Consider the following 11,522-nt stretch of genomic DNA (forward strand, 5'->3'; position numbering starts at 1 on the left):
AATGATAGAAAAAGACAGAAAAAATGTGCAAAAGTGTCAAGGTGCAGCAGGCCTCTCTTCGAGCCCATTCTGCCAACGAGTTTGAAGTTCAATCAATGCTTACTACATAATCCCTTCGTCCGACATTAGGAGTCTCATTCCTTGGCGGCACGAGTTTTAAGAATTGTTAAGAAAAGTTGGTGAAAAAAAGTTAGTGGAATAGAGATCTCACTTGTATATATTAGTTTAATGAAATGTGAGTAGAATAAGTTAGTTGAAAGTGAGACCCTATTACCATTTATGGTAAAAGTGAACCGGGATTTCTATTTGCGGATGTACTAAAATGGAAAAACAAGACTCCTATTCACGGACGGAGGGAGTATCATTCTCTTTGTCTTCGAAAGAGCTTCGCGTGAGTACCTTGAACATCTAAATCACAGTTCTGTGGAGAAAGTTATGGTCATTCTACGAACGTCGCGCAGTGCCGTCAACAGATGGCGGAAATTAGGCGAAATTTTAAGGAAGGAAAGAAATTGTTAGCAAATCTCTCCTAATAATTGAGGGGCTCGAATTTACCATCTTTCCCATCACTGGAGCATACTCTTTACCAATTCTAAATCTTTTTCAAGCGTATATATACCACATAACCTAATATTTATCTCAGAGTCTCCATCTCTATACTTCCTCCATTCCATATTTCACATATTATTCTTTCATTGGAACGAAGCTCTGCAAATCCAGGCAAGAGAAGACTGAAAATTGTATAATCCAACCTTGGATTTTGTTTTGTTTTACTTCATGTTTAGTACTTTAATTGTTGTTTTTACTCGTCTATGAATAGGAAACATCTTTTGTGGAATTTTTGGTAGACATGTTATGATTTTGAGTTATTTATTCAATTGTTTTTCCTTGTTAGCTCTTGTAGTTATTTCAATTTCTCTTGTGCTTATACATTTGTTTGTTTGATAATCTTATAAATGCATGTGGATTCTACTACAATAATCGAAAGATAAGTAGTTTAATTTGAAAGATGAGAAATTGACGTCTTTGCCAATAAATCGAGAGATTTGAGCCTTTGAATGAAGCAAATTTATCTTAGGAGCTTATAGGAGTTGTTGTCTTAGTTCTAGTAAGAAGACTTCGGTTCTAGGTAGCAATCTACAAATTGTATGTTTCGGGAGAAGATATAGTTTTACATATGTGATAGCTTAGTAACTCTAGAGACCGTAATTCAAGGAAGTCGATTGGATATTAGCTTTTGTTTGTGATTCCTAAAACTCTATATTTCTTAGCCTGCTTTGTATTATTTGGTTTTATGTCATCTGTTATCTGTAGTTTAATTAATCAACCCAAAATCTCGGGTCTCTAAATAGTTATATGACGTTTAGTACTATTGAGATTTTTTTTTGATAAAATCTGTTTATCAACATGTACGAAAATTGAAATCTAATTTATCAAATTACCCGAACACCGTCGGAACATATGCAATTGAGATCTCGTTGGAATCCTTATAAAATTATCTTTAATTTGATATATTTTTTGCGGAAAAATAATTTAAATCGAGAGTTACGTAAATTTAAAATTTTGAGATAATTTTGATGAGAGAGAATTGACATTAATAATGCCATTTAAATTTATTTAATATTTTTTTTAATTTAAATTATAATCTATGTGGTATTATTTCAACCACTAGATCTTATAATCTAATGGCTAGGATTTGATCTTAATTTATGATTGTTAATTAGTTAGCAACTGATCACTCCCGTTAAAAATCAGTACATCTATTTGATATCGAACTATTTTTGGTTTGGATTGAGAAATACTAGATGCTAGTATTTGATATCCGACTATTTTTAGTTTGGATTGAGAAATACTACGGGATGTTCTATACCTGTTATCAAACATGATAAGTACACTAAAAAACTTAAACTCGTGCAAATCTAATCGAATTGCTTTTTAACAATAGTTATGGTTATGGAAGTGGGAAAAGATGAAAGCTCACAAAATGGCGGAAAATAAGTAAACAAAAAATATAACGGCGATTGGTGATGTAGCGAATGACATCATAATTGATGAAGTTTGACCATTTGCAAAGAATTATGTTGCCGTTATATGCAAGTCATAGAAATTTGCGTTCCCAGCTTTTACGGATGACTCTTCTCCGTTAAATCACACGGCTTCTAGACTATGAGTGGGACCCACAATTGTATAATATTCTTAGTCTTATGTTTATCTTCTACCCTTTTGACCATTCTCAATTCTTGAATATTAATTCCCCTATGCTTTTCAAGATGGTTCGAGAAGCGAAGTATCTAATCCTTCTGCTGATGATACCATGTTTATGTAATATTATGTTGGAATATCAAAATAGCTTAACGCACCCAACACAGATTTGGGTTTGTCAATCAAAATTTCATAAATGTGACAAGATGTGGTCTACCCCTTTTGTCTCACTTGCAAGCTTCATCAAAAGGATAAAATTAATGAAATGCTAGCATACTATTAACATAAATCTTATCTAAGTATACATTGACACCGCTAATTTATCACCCACATTTCGTGCAATTGCTACGACGAAAATCACAGTAATTACTTTTATAAGCAAATCTATATATTAATTCGAATTTATGTGTTATAGATGATTGAATTACTTGACGCATTTACATTTCAGAAGTAGATAGTGAAATTGAGTAGCAATTTTTTCCCTTCGAAATTGACTCAAAGCCAGTAGTTAATTACTATTTGCTTTTAAATTACATTTCAGAATTCATACAAATATGTCAAAGCTTGATATATATATATATATTTACAGCGGCACTTATTCATCGAAGTGTCACTTTGTTCCATTTACTAATATTTCCATTTTTTTTGGTGAAAAGAAGAGGATGACAAGATTATCCATGTCATGATTTGGTTGTTAGTAAATTGATTTTAAAATGGTGTTTACGTAAAATAAATTACGAGAACCTTAAAAATTAAAAATCCAACAGGCAACAGGCAATAAAACATAATTTAGTTTGTAAAATATTTTTCTTCCAACCAATAGATGAGGATTATTGTGAAACTATTATTAATCTTCTTTAATTTTATAGAAGAACAACCTTAAAAGTCCACCATTTGGCAGCTAGACATAATCATGAATAGAAAATTCAGTGTTGAAGACTAATCTAAGAGTTGAATTCAGATAAATAAATTAAGTTCCATTATATTCAAACAACTTCATTAAAAAATAAAGAGAAGTGTGAAACTAGACCCTTCTCTTCTAGTAGTAGTAATAAAGAATACTATCTCCGTCCCCCAAAATTTGCTACACTTTGATTCGACACGGGTTTTAAGAAATGTAATGGAAAGTGAGTTGAAAAAGTTGGTGGGGTGTGGGTCCTACTTTTAAAGTATTAGTTTTATAATAAAATGTGAGTAGGAATGAGTTAGTGGGATATGAGGTCAACTACCAAAAATGATAAAAGTGAAGTGTATCAAATTTTCAGGGACGAACCGAAATAGTAAACTGTATCAAATTTTCAGGGACATTGGTAGTATAATGCAGCTGTTTGGATCAAAGATGAGAAGTCTAGAACAAATTAAAGTAGAACGAACCAACCATAATTACATCATTCAATTTCAATCAGAACAATAGGTATTGCACAAAATTTACCTGGACCAGCAAAGTTAATTACGGCTAAACAGAAAAAGTATGAAAAGCTTGTTATTTTTTTTTTTTTTTCATTTCATACTAACCGGTCCAACTGAACAAAAATTACTTATAGATGATGTAAAAAGGGAGAAAAAAAAGGCCACAGACCATTGAACATATTAGGGTTAACTTGAAAATAACAACGAATTATTTAGATCAACATCAATTTTCTAAAGACATAATTGCATGTCCAATTGGAACTACACACTTTTGGTATCAAACTGCAATTTTTTGTTCATGGCTATTACTAGCAATTTAGCATTTTATTTTAATTTTTTTTTTACCTCAGATCGTACCACAGTTTTTTTTATCTCACACGTCAATATTCCACTCAAACCTCAAAAATATGTCTCACATTTTATAATATTCTACAATTTCATTATAGTATTTTTTTTCTTCTAATTTTTGTCAAATTTTGAATTGCTTTCCGCCGCAGTAATACACATCGCTTTGTTTTTGTGATTGATGTAATTGAGATATTGAAATGTCATTTGACATTTTTGATATTCAAATCATAGCTTCGTATGAAAATAATTGCAGAATGAAAGTAAGAAAAAGTGACAAACTGAGTGAAGAATGTAATAGTACGTTTTTATTACGCTAGCCATTTCATTTAAAATGGAGCAATGATAAACAACCAAATTTTGTACAACCAAAATAAAGTTATATTAATAATTTGATGTATTAATTATATATTAAAATTATAAATATAGTAAGTGGATAAGTTAAAAAGACTTATTAGCCTTTAACCTCATTTTTTATATTTATATTTGAATTTTCTTTCTATTATTTTTAAAATTTTGAATTAAAGTATGCACAAGTTACATATATAATTCTAAAAAAATAAAAAAATTATAAAAAATCATAAATATATAACCACAATATTATGCACTTTCCATGTACTATATATGTATCTAATATTTTAATTAAATTCATAAATAAACCTATTTTTTTGTCAAATAAACAAGAATTTGGTTGTACAAAATTTGGTCACATAGATTTATTGTTTAAAATGATCATATTTGTATAATAGGACTAATAATTTTGTACACAACATAAATATGCACACAATCAATGATTTAATGTCAAGCTTTTATTGCGTATGTGTTGGGTCAATCCGATAAATACACGATACTATCGGGTTAGGTTTGAGTCGGATTTAAGTAGACCGTTAATAAATAATAGGAGTAGTACTACTAGTATTATTTTAATTAGGTTATCAGTTTATTTTTACTTTTCATTTGTCGCCTCCATTTTATTCCTCGCTTTCAGTGTCACGACCTCCACTACCCTGCCGTCGTCGGGTACCTGAATCATTTCGTGTTCGTATAGTTATCATGTCATTATCATGTTATGTTGGGATTGTGTTGTGTCATTCTAAATAGATTGTGTCGCTAACCGGTTCGAGTTGTATGTTGGTAGTTCAAGTATGAATGTACAATAGCAGTTAGAATTTATGTTCGAAATGAGAATTTCCTTTACAAGTAAATGTTTTAATTTGCTCTTAAAAAACTGAATCATTATTAAGTTGATCCAATAAAGATCTAACCCTGCGTGATAAGGCTAATTTCATGCATTGGTTATGGGGATAAATTCTGTGATTTCCTGGATCTAACAAGATTTTACAATCCAAGTGTGTAGAGAAACCGCCAGCCCCAGGAAAAAGAACGAAGATTACCTGGAGGAAGAAGTTGGCGGGAGAAGTGAGCAGAAGAGGGAAGAGTTGCTAGACGAAGGAGCATCCAAACGGAGGGCAAAATGGGAATCAAAAGAATAGTCTAGAAGCTCTACCTACTATAAATAAGAGCACGCGTTCAACATGAAAAAAAAATCATCCTTTCTCAACATCGGCTCTTAGCTTAGCTTTTCCATTTTCTCTACACACACTTTGAGGGAAATCATCTTGGTGGGTTCACGTTTCTGATTCAGTTGTGGTGTAACACCGTCTCCACGGAGGCGAAGATACAATCGTTTATTTTGCTTTCTATTTACATTTCGGATTTCTCGAGTCTTCGCTGTTCGAAGCTCGGTCGCATTTTGTTAAAATCTCGTTGGATATTGTACTATTTTGTTATGGGATTTACATTTCTGTTCTGTTTTATGTTGTCTTTACATTTTCTCTTGCTTTCGATGCTTGTTGATGTTTGATCTGATGTTGGAGTTTGAATTGCGCTGAGAATTGTAGTTGGTTGGTTGGCCGGCCTTGTTTGGATCTGCGAAGATTGGAGATGGAAATGGTGTTTGATTGTTGTGGATGGCTTGGATCCGGAGTGGAAGAAGCGTCCGATGTCTGGATCTGTTCACGTATGCATGGTTATGATAATTAATTTCTGTTTACGTGTTTACCTCGTTTAGTAATCGTAGATCTGTTTTAGTTTCAGTAGTTCTTTGTGTCAATCGGTTCAATTTCGTTTGCCCTGTTTCGATCCTTGTTTCCTCTGTTTTTCATCGGTTATTTCGTGATAAAAGTTAGAGAAGATGATGTCGCTCTTAGTTAGCCCTTTAGTTGGTTAATCTGCAGCTTTTTTCCGCCGTACTATGCCGTTTTGGGAACAGGTAACCCAAAGATTCTCTGAGTTCCTAGACCCTGTGTCTAGTGGATTCTCTGGATTGGGAGATTTTTAATTCAAACACACCTCGCTGACTTAACACTTTTCATACTTAAAAGATAGATGTATATTTTACTTTAAAACCAAAATGAAAGTTTGAGTATTACTAAAATTAATTGTTTACTCTATTTTAAGCTTAAGTGTATTATTGGAGATGGTCTTGAGACTAGGAGTGATCATAATATGTGTGTAAGAAAAGTTTACTTGCATATATATTAGAGTTTATTATACTATTAATAATACTCCGAATTAAATCTGCTAGCTAGGGCTCAAGCTCAACTGCTAACTTAAATCAAAATCTGAACCTTTAATTATTTCATTCTTCAAGAGTATAGTATAAAAAAATAATTATTGTGTATCTTTTCTATTAGAAATTAGGAAAAGTATTTGAAAAGATATTATACAATTCTCTAATTATAAAAAGATATCTTTACTTCTTATTTATACAAAAAGTAAAATGTAAATCATTTTAGTTTGACCTTTTAAATTTACCCTTTTTCTTTTAAATATCTCTATTTTTTAAGAAAAATATATTTGTATTTTAAAAAATTAAATAAGGATTGTACATTCTCAATTCACCTATTTCAAGTGCAGATGCTCTTACAGTCTCAAGGCTTTAATAATGTCTCATAGTCGTGGCGGCCAATGTTCAATACCTATTTATGCGTATGTATTTATTTACTCAATACAATAGAAAATAATACTCACTCCGTTCTATGGTAGAGTTATTTAATCATTTTGTTACATTTCATAGTAGTAAAATTATTTTTATTTTTTTTAGTAAAAATCAACATACATCTCCTCACTTACTTTATAATCTTTTACTTTAGTCTATGTTCATTTTTCTATCTTTTTAATTTTTATAATTATTCTTTATTTGTTTAATTCAATTAACACAATTTTCATCTTTTTATCTTTTTCATTTCCTACTTTATTCTTTATTACTTAATTCACTTAACATAATTTTTAGAAATCATACGCTAAATAGAAACGTTTCCACTACTGCTCAAGAGAAGGAGTAATACTGATGGACTATAAACAAAAAGATCACACCATCCACAATTCTACATAGATCAGAGTCAAGAATACTCAAATATTTTATTACCGAATTATTTGGCCGCTGCTCTGTCATATCACTACGTTGCTCAGCAATTCATTGGAAAAAATGCAGTCAAAACAATCATCTCTAAAATATTATTGAAAACAAATTGATATCAAACAATCATCTCTAAAATAATATTGAAAACAAATTGATTTCCGTTTAATCTAACGACTAGATGACGTCGTTGATGGCGGCCGTTTAGATACTGTTAATGTTGAGTTAGTCCATTATCTCTCCACGATTCTTGTCTTCTTCCTCAGTTAATTCAACTCTAATTTTTAATTGCATTTGCAGTTGAATTTTCGCAAACGCATACTACTTTTTCCATCCACTTTACAGGTAGACTCCGCGTTTCTATATAAGAGGCTCATTGGCTGCTTCTCTTCTTGCGCTGCTGTGAGATAATTTGATTTCCACACGATTTGTTTGCTTGGAAGCTACGGTATTTGATTCGTGAATTCGATTTTGCTATTTGTGGAGCGAAAAACAAGGTTTTTTAAATTTGTTTGAAATGGAGAGAACGAGAGTGGTGGTTGTCGGCGGCGGAGTTGCCGGCTGTGTGATGGCGAAGGGCCTTCAGGATCAGTGCGATGTCCATCTTATTGATCCGTAAGTTCTACCTCAACTTCATGTTGTTTCATTCAATTTTGCTTAATTTCATTTTGATTTTGCTTTGTGTGTTTTATCATTTTGATTGTTGACCTTGAGGTTTTAAAAGGTTATGATTATGGAAAATATGTTTCATTTGTTGATATATCATGTTATTTTATTAAGTTGTGAGTGTGGATTAGGAATGGAGTAGGGAAAGTGGTGTAGGAGATCCGCTCCGGTTTGAATATGATGGAGAGGAATCAAAATAGTTACATATTCATGAAATAAAAGTATCTCTGTTTTACAAATTTTTGAGTGATATTTAGCTGAATAAGGAAATGTAGTTTCAGCTGTCTTCTCACTTGTGAAGGATTTGCAGTAAGACTAGATATTATCACAGCAAAAACATTGTTTGTTACTACTTTGTTTAAAACTTTGGTGATACGAATCCTATATCGGTTCCACATGAAAGTGGAATAGCATATAAGTGGGAGCCAACCCTTTGCCTTTGACCATGGTTTTGGGTTATCTGGATGGCTTATGGAAAGGGGCTACCTGGAGGTGTGACCAAAGGGGTGTTAGGGCTCCCTAGCTTATATGCTTATCATTGGTGAAAGTATGAAACACAAGCATGTCTAATTTTGAAACTCAGTGAGAATTTAATTCTTAAGCATGGCTGAGACTTAATATTTACCCCAAACAGAAAATGGACAAGTTAGATGGTCATTTATTGTACCTATGTTTAGTTTGAGGAGGGTCTAACATATCTTACTAGAAGGAACATAAATATATAAATTTTAGGATGACTCGCATCAAAAGTTCCTCTTATGATGCAGATCTATCAACAAACTGGATAGTTGGTGTCGGATTATAGATGGCGCCATCTGTAGTTTCTTAGAATGTTTTGCTTTATTCTACTGAAAGTTTGATTTTTGAATCAACATACTTCTGTTTTTGGTTTATTTGATTGCTAAAACTTATTTCAGGAAGGAATATTTTGAGATTGCTTGGGCAGAAATGAGAGCCACTGTTGAGCCATCTTTTGCAGAAAGAACAGTGATTAATCATTCAGAGTACCTTTCCCAGGCTCATATTATTACATCTGCTGCAACTAACATCACAGAACGTGAAGTTACAACTGCAGACGGCCGTTGCGTTGGGTTCGATTATCTTGTCATTGCCACTGGTCATGCAGGTGGTCCTGAATTTACAAGATCCGAGAAGCTCCATAAGTACCAAGGAGGTAAAAAAAGTAGTTTAACTCGACAATAGAGTTAGGACCTTCGTATTTGTACTAGGATGCATTCTGCACTACTCTTAGGCTTTAGATGTGATTTCTTTATTTTGTTACTCTCTGTTGTCTGGGTAGGTCTTCATTGAATACTCTCATCTGTCCGTGACATGCCATCTTTTCCTATGTTAATATTGTCTTTAGCAATTTGCATGTTCGAATGATATTATACAGTTCTGACTGTCAACTATCATGATATTAAAGGATTCCAGTATCTCCAAATAGCTCTATGTTGTGTGAGCTACCTTTCATATTTGCATGCTTGGACCGTGTTTATTGTCTTATGATAAATGTCAGATGTGTTTGTCTTGTAAAGTATTTGAGGTGTGATTCCCTTGGTGGAATCTGAATTCACTGAAAACTTTTCACTTTAAAGAATGCTATATAAGTAAAACAAGTATAAATGCTGCTGGGTTATACGAAGCTCTGAACTAATCTTATTTCTCTGCAGAACATGACAAGATAAAGGCAGCAAAATCAGTTTTGGTCGTTGGAGGCGGACCAAGTGGTGTAGAACTAGCATCTGAGATCATTTTTGCCTATCCCGACAAAAAGGTAACTTTGGTGCACAAAGGGCCGAGGTTGCTGGAGTTCGTTGGAGAAAAGGCTGGAAAAAAGGCACTGAATTGGCTCATTTCAAAGAAGGTGGAAGTCATCTTGGGTCAATCTGTCGACTTGGAGTCTGGATCAAATGGTGTTTATCATACATCAGGTGGAGAAACAATCCATGCTGATTGTCATTACCTTTGCATCGGAAAGCCACTTGCTTCGTCGTGGCTGAGGGAGACTTGTGTGAGAGATAGCTTAGATGTTCATGGAAGGCTAATGGTCGACAACAAGTTCAGGGTTAAGGGTCACAATAACATTTTTGCTATTGGAGATATCACCGATGTTCCTGTAAGTCCATCTTCTTCCTTGCATCTCTTTCGATCCTAGGATCAAGAACATCAAAATATTAGATTGCACTATTTGACTGAGAAAATAGTGAAGGATCTAAATGTAGCAATGGACTTGCCGACTTGCACAGTTGCACTCAATCATTTAGCAATCCTTTAAATGATGAACGGCTGGCTTGATTAATATACTGATTTATGCTAATCATGTAAAATATAGGAACTCAAGCAAGGATACTTAGCTCAGGGGCATGCTGCAGTTGTTGCTAAGAACGTGAAGCTGCTCATGAAGGGGCAAAGCGAGAGCAAGCTAGCCACGTACAAGCCAGCTTCAGCATTTGCGCTGGTTTCACTCGGTAAAAAGGAGGGAGTGGCACAGATGATGTGCTTAACTTTGAGCGGGCGCATTCCTGGCATGATAAAATCTGGGGATTTGTTCGTTGGGATGGCCCGGAAGAATCTTGGCTTGAAATCGAATTAGGGTGGAATGAGTTGGGGAGAGTTGTGAGTTATGGTTCATAAATATGAAATTCTTCAAAATCATTTTTGTGTTGTTTCTGTCTTCATATATGCTGTTTGAGTCTATATTTGATGTATTCCATTCAATGTAAGGTGTGTTTGCGTTCTGTTTTTAGCGTCTTTGATTGAGTGATTATCACGTGGTTATGTGATGTAAGTTACTATACAAAAATACAAATTTTGCATTTATATTGGTATTTTGTCTAAATTTAAATTGCGGTATAAAGATGATATTAAACGGCACTCCTATTCGCAGATGGAGGGAGTACTATTTTAGTAAAATAATGTTGTATTTTAGTCTAATGGTATGTGTTGCGTTTTATATTGTGGAGGTGTGAGGACCCTAATACACCTTATAGGATTGTATGCACATGATCAACACAGATTTAATCTTAAACGCAGAACACAGAACCACATGAAAATAGTTTATTGTAGGAGACCATTAAGGTCATTGTTACTTTATTATTAGTTTAATATGGTATTCTGAATCTTAAAATGACCTAGTTCATTTTTAGATTATTTAGTTCATTTCAAAATTCGAAATTCCTATAATGAATTAAAAATGGTCTAATTATAATTTTATATTCTCTTATAACGGCCTGCATTATTTGGTATTGTGTTCAACATTTAAAAGGTGTTCTGCTTTTAGCACGAACACCTTTGACGGAAAAAATAAGACAATAATAATTTCGTTATCATAATCTCTTTTTGCCATTTTTGAAACGTGATTTGTTTCTAAACTTATGATGGGGCATGTTTAGATTATTTTGTTGCGCATCAAATGCCATAGCATACTACTCCCTCTGTCTCATAAAAGATGTTTTATTTTTCTTTTTAGTTTGTC

At 33.1% G+C, this 11,522-nt stretch overlaps 1 protein-coding gene across 1 annotated transcript; it reads left to right on the forward strand.

The window, feature by feature from the left end:
- The first annotated feature begins 7,718 nt into the window (after window positions 1–7,718).
- Window positions 7,719–10,867, forward strand: LOC125207148 (apoptosis-inducing factor homolog B-like). Its single transcript, XM_048106368.1, has 4 exons — window positions 7,719–7,993; window positions 8,962–9,218; window positions 9,718–10,163; window positions 10,380–10,867. Exons 1-4 carry the CDS (start codon window positions 7,896–7,898, stop codon window positions 10,638–10,640), a joined length of 1,062 nt encoding a protein of 353 aa, XP_047962325.1. The 5' UTR covers window positions 7,719–7,895; the 3' UTR covers window positions 10,641–10,867.
- The last annotated feature ends 655 nt before the right edge of the window (window positions 10,868–11,522 follow it).

Source organism: Salvia hispanica, chromosome 2 (genome assembly GCF_023119035.1).
Source record: "Salvia hispanica cultivar TCC Black 2014 chromosome 2, UniMelb_Shisp_WGS_1.0, whole genome shotgun sequence".
Classification (NCBI taxonomy): Eukaryota; Viridiplantae; Streptophyta; class Magnoliopsida; order Lamiales; family Lamiaceae; genus Salvia; species Salvia hispanica.

What these genes read in the sequence shown, in the direction of transcription:
- LOC125207148 (XM_048106368.1), top strand. Translation starts at nt 7,896, where the DNA reads ATGGAGAGAACGAGAGTGGTGGTTGTCGGCGGCGGAGTTGCCGGCTGT. An exon ending in GATGTCCATCTTATTGATCC is followed by an intron (nt 7,994 to 8,961) that starts GTAAGTTCTACC and finishes AACTTATTTCAG; the next exon opens with GAAGGAATATTTTGAGATTG. An exon ending in GAGATATCACCGATGTTCCT is followed by an intron (nt 10,164 to 10,379) that starts GTAAGTCCATCT and finishes TGTAAAATATAG; the next exon opens with GAACTCAAGCAAGGATACTT.